Source organism: Rhododendron vialii, chromosome 11a (genome assembly GCF_030253575.1).
Source record: "Rhododendron vialii isolate Sample 1 chromosome 11a, ASM3025357v1".
In the NCBI taxonomy this organism is placed as follows: Eukaryota; Viridiplantae; Streptophyta; class Magnoliopsida; order Ericales; family Ericaceae; genus Rhododendron; species Rhododendron vialii.
The window spans coordinates 1,271,337-1,273,482 of record NC_080567.1 but is presented as its reverse complement, the minus strand read 5'-3'; the positions used below and the strand labels follow the sequence as shown (position 1 = coordinate 1,273,482).

Genomic DNA, 2,146 nt, shown 5'->3' with positions numbered 1-2,146 from the left:
CCGTTTGACTAGGGCATTCATAATTATCCGGTGGCGCTAGAGTGGTTTTTGGGGCAGATGCCCAAAATTGAGGAGGGGATGGTGAAGTATGAGCAGTTCAAGAAGTACCTTAGGAAGAAGGTGACGACCGAGCAGGAGGCAGAGCAAATGGCCAGGGCATACCTGCTATACCTTTTTGGTGATTCCTTATACCCGAGCAGGCAGAGTAAGGTGCACCTATCATACCTGCCAGCGTTGAAGGACCTGAGGACGACCTCGCGCTTTGATTGGGGTGGGGCAGCGCTCGGTGCAGCCTACGCCGTTTTGGGAGACTCCGCGAGGATTGAGCAAGGAGCCGCTGGTTATTGGATGATCTGGGAGGTATAATTTCAATATAGCAAAGTACAATTGCCGTTATATTTGTATCAATTTGATTGTATTGCTTGCTTGATTACGTATTTGCATAATTGTATACCCTGTGACTAATGCTTTTGAATGTTTGAACATTGTACAGCTTTGGGCCTACAAAGTGCTGTGGATGTACCCACTGATGTGCAAGCATCCCGACCTAAGCACCCTCCCCTGCGCGCTGATCTGGAGCAAGGAGAGCATGGGGACGAAAGAAGGAAAAGGCAACCTAAATGCCTTCCGATTGTACTTGGACAAGCTGAAAGCTTCACAGGTATAACACGAAAAACTTCCATAGTTAATCATGCATTCCCTTTATTGCTTTAATGCTGTCACTGATCAATTTTGTGCATTGCCTGTTTGTCTTATTTGCAGATAACCTGGGATCCCTGGAAAGTGGTGGGGCTAGAGCTTGAGTACCCGGTTAAGAGCAGGGCTGTTACAGCTAGCAGGGTGCTACTAGAATTGGCCTTTGGTTGGCAGTGGTACTTGGGAGATCGAGTGACACGCCAATCACTTTGCTACGCTAAGTTCTAGGTGCTAAGGCCACTTCCACCATGGGCCTCACACACAAGAGAGTACATACGGGCCGAGCTAGAGACGTTAATGCAGCCAGACACTGACCTGACACGCTACTTGCGTCCTGATATGGACTATGCCACGTACCAGAGAGAGCATTTGGTGAGGCTGCTGGGAGTTCGGGCCTTTAGAGAGATGCAGGGTCAGGCTCGCGGAGCTGCTGAAGAGAGGAGAGATGCTGCTGAGAGACAAAGAGGGGAAGAGGGTCATGTGAGACGAAGCTTGAGTGGTCAGTGAGAGGTGGGCCACCTGAGTTGCTTTGGAAGATAGCAATGGTGGACATACAGGGCAATCCAGCTGAGGTACACCTAGTTCCTGCTAGAGTTGAGCCTGCACCAGTGACTATCCTGGTAAGACTTAACTTCCATTATTGCATTTCAATATACTTGAAACACTGTTGAAGAAGATGGCAGCAAGGACTCCTGCACCTCCGACCACAACTCGGTGACAAACACGCGGTGCACAGCAAGCGGCCAAGGAGGCCGTAGCACGAGCATAGGAGAAGTACCAACTAAAGATGCGCGAGAGGCCATCCCAGTTAGAGCAGACTAAGAAGAGGAAAAGGATAGAATCTGAACCCTCTGAGGAAGAGGATGAAAAAGAAGAGGACGGAGAGGATGAGGAGGACGAGGAGGGCTCGTCCAACAGCAGCGGCTCTGACAACACCGCAGATGATCCTGGATACCAGCGGGATCCAAGGGAGAAGGAAGACGGCAATGAGGATGACGACGACGATGACGTCGACTGCTTCAAGTGAAAGCTGTCAATGAGCCTCACTTACTTTACTGCATTTACTTTTTTGCTTTTGGGCCCGCATGCCCAGTTAGATAGCTAGATAGCGAGCTAGCATGCCCTAGTTGACTTTTGGCAGTATTGGGCCTGCGAGCCCCTCTTTTGACTTGTGGGCGGATGTGCCCTGCTTGACATGTTGCTTTTGATTGGCCAAAGTGCCACTTTTGACTTTATATTCCACAGTCGCAAAGATGGATATAGATTAGTAGTTATAAAATTTGCATTTTCTTATTTATTGATTCTCATAATGAAAAAGAGAAAACATAAACCAAACTACTAATACCGAATCTTGCATTGACAATGCACTGAGATGACTTATAGACACATGTGTATGTATAGGTGCGACTAGCTCGAATGAAAATGGAAAACGTGCCCTAGGATACGACCA

At 48.4% G+C, this 2,146-nt stretch overlaps 1 protein-coding gene across 1 annotated transcript; it reads left to right on the top strand.

Annotated features, from left to right (window-relative positions):
* The first annotated feature begins 205 nt into the window (after positions 1–205).
* Positions 206–1,904, top strand: LOC131308089 (uncharacterized). Its single transcript, XM_058334911.1, has 3 exons — positions 206–360; positions 494–661; positions 763–1,904. Exons 1-3 carry the CDS (start codon positions 349–351, stop codon positions 922–924), a joined length of 342 nt encoding a protein of 113 aa, XP_058190894.1. The 5' UTR covers positions 206–348; the 3' UTR covers positions 925–1,904.
* The last annotated feature ends 242 nt before the right edge of the window (positions 1,905–2,146 follow it).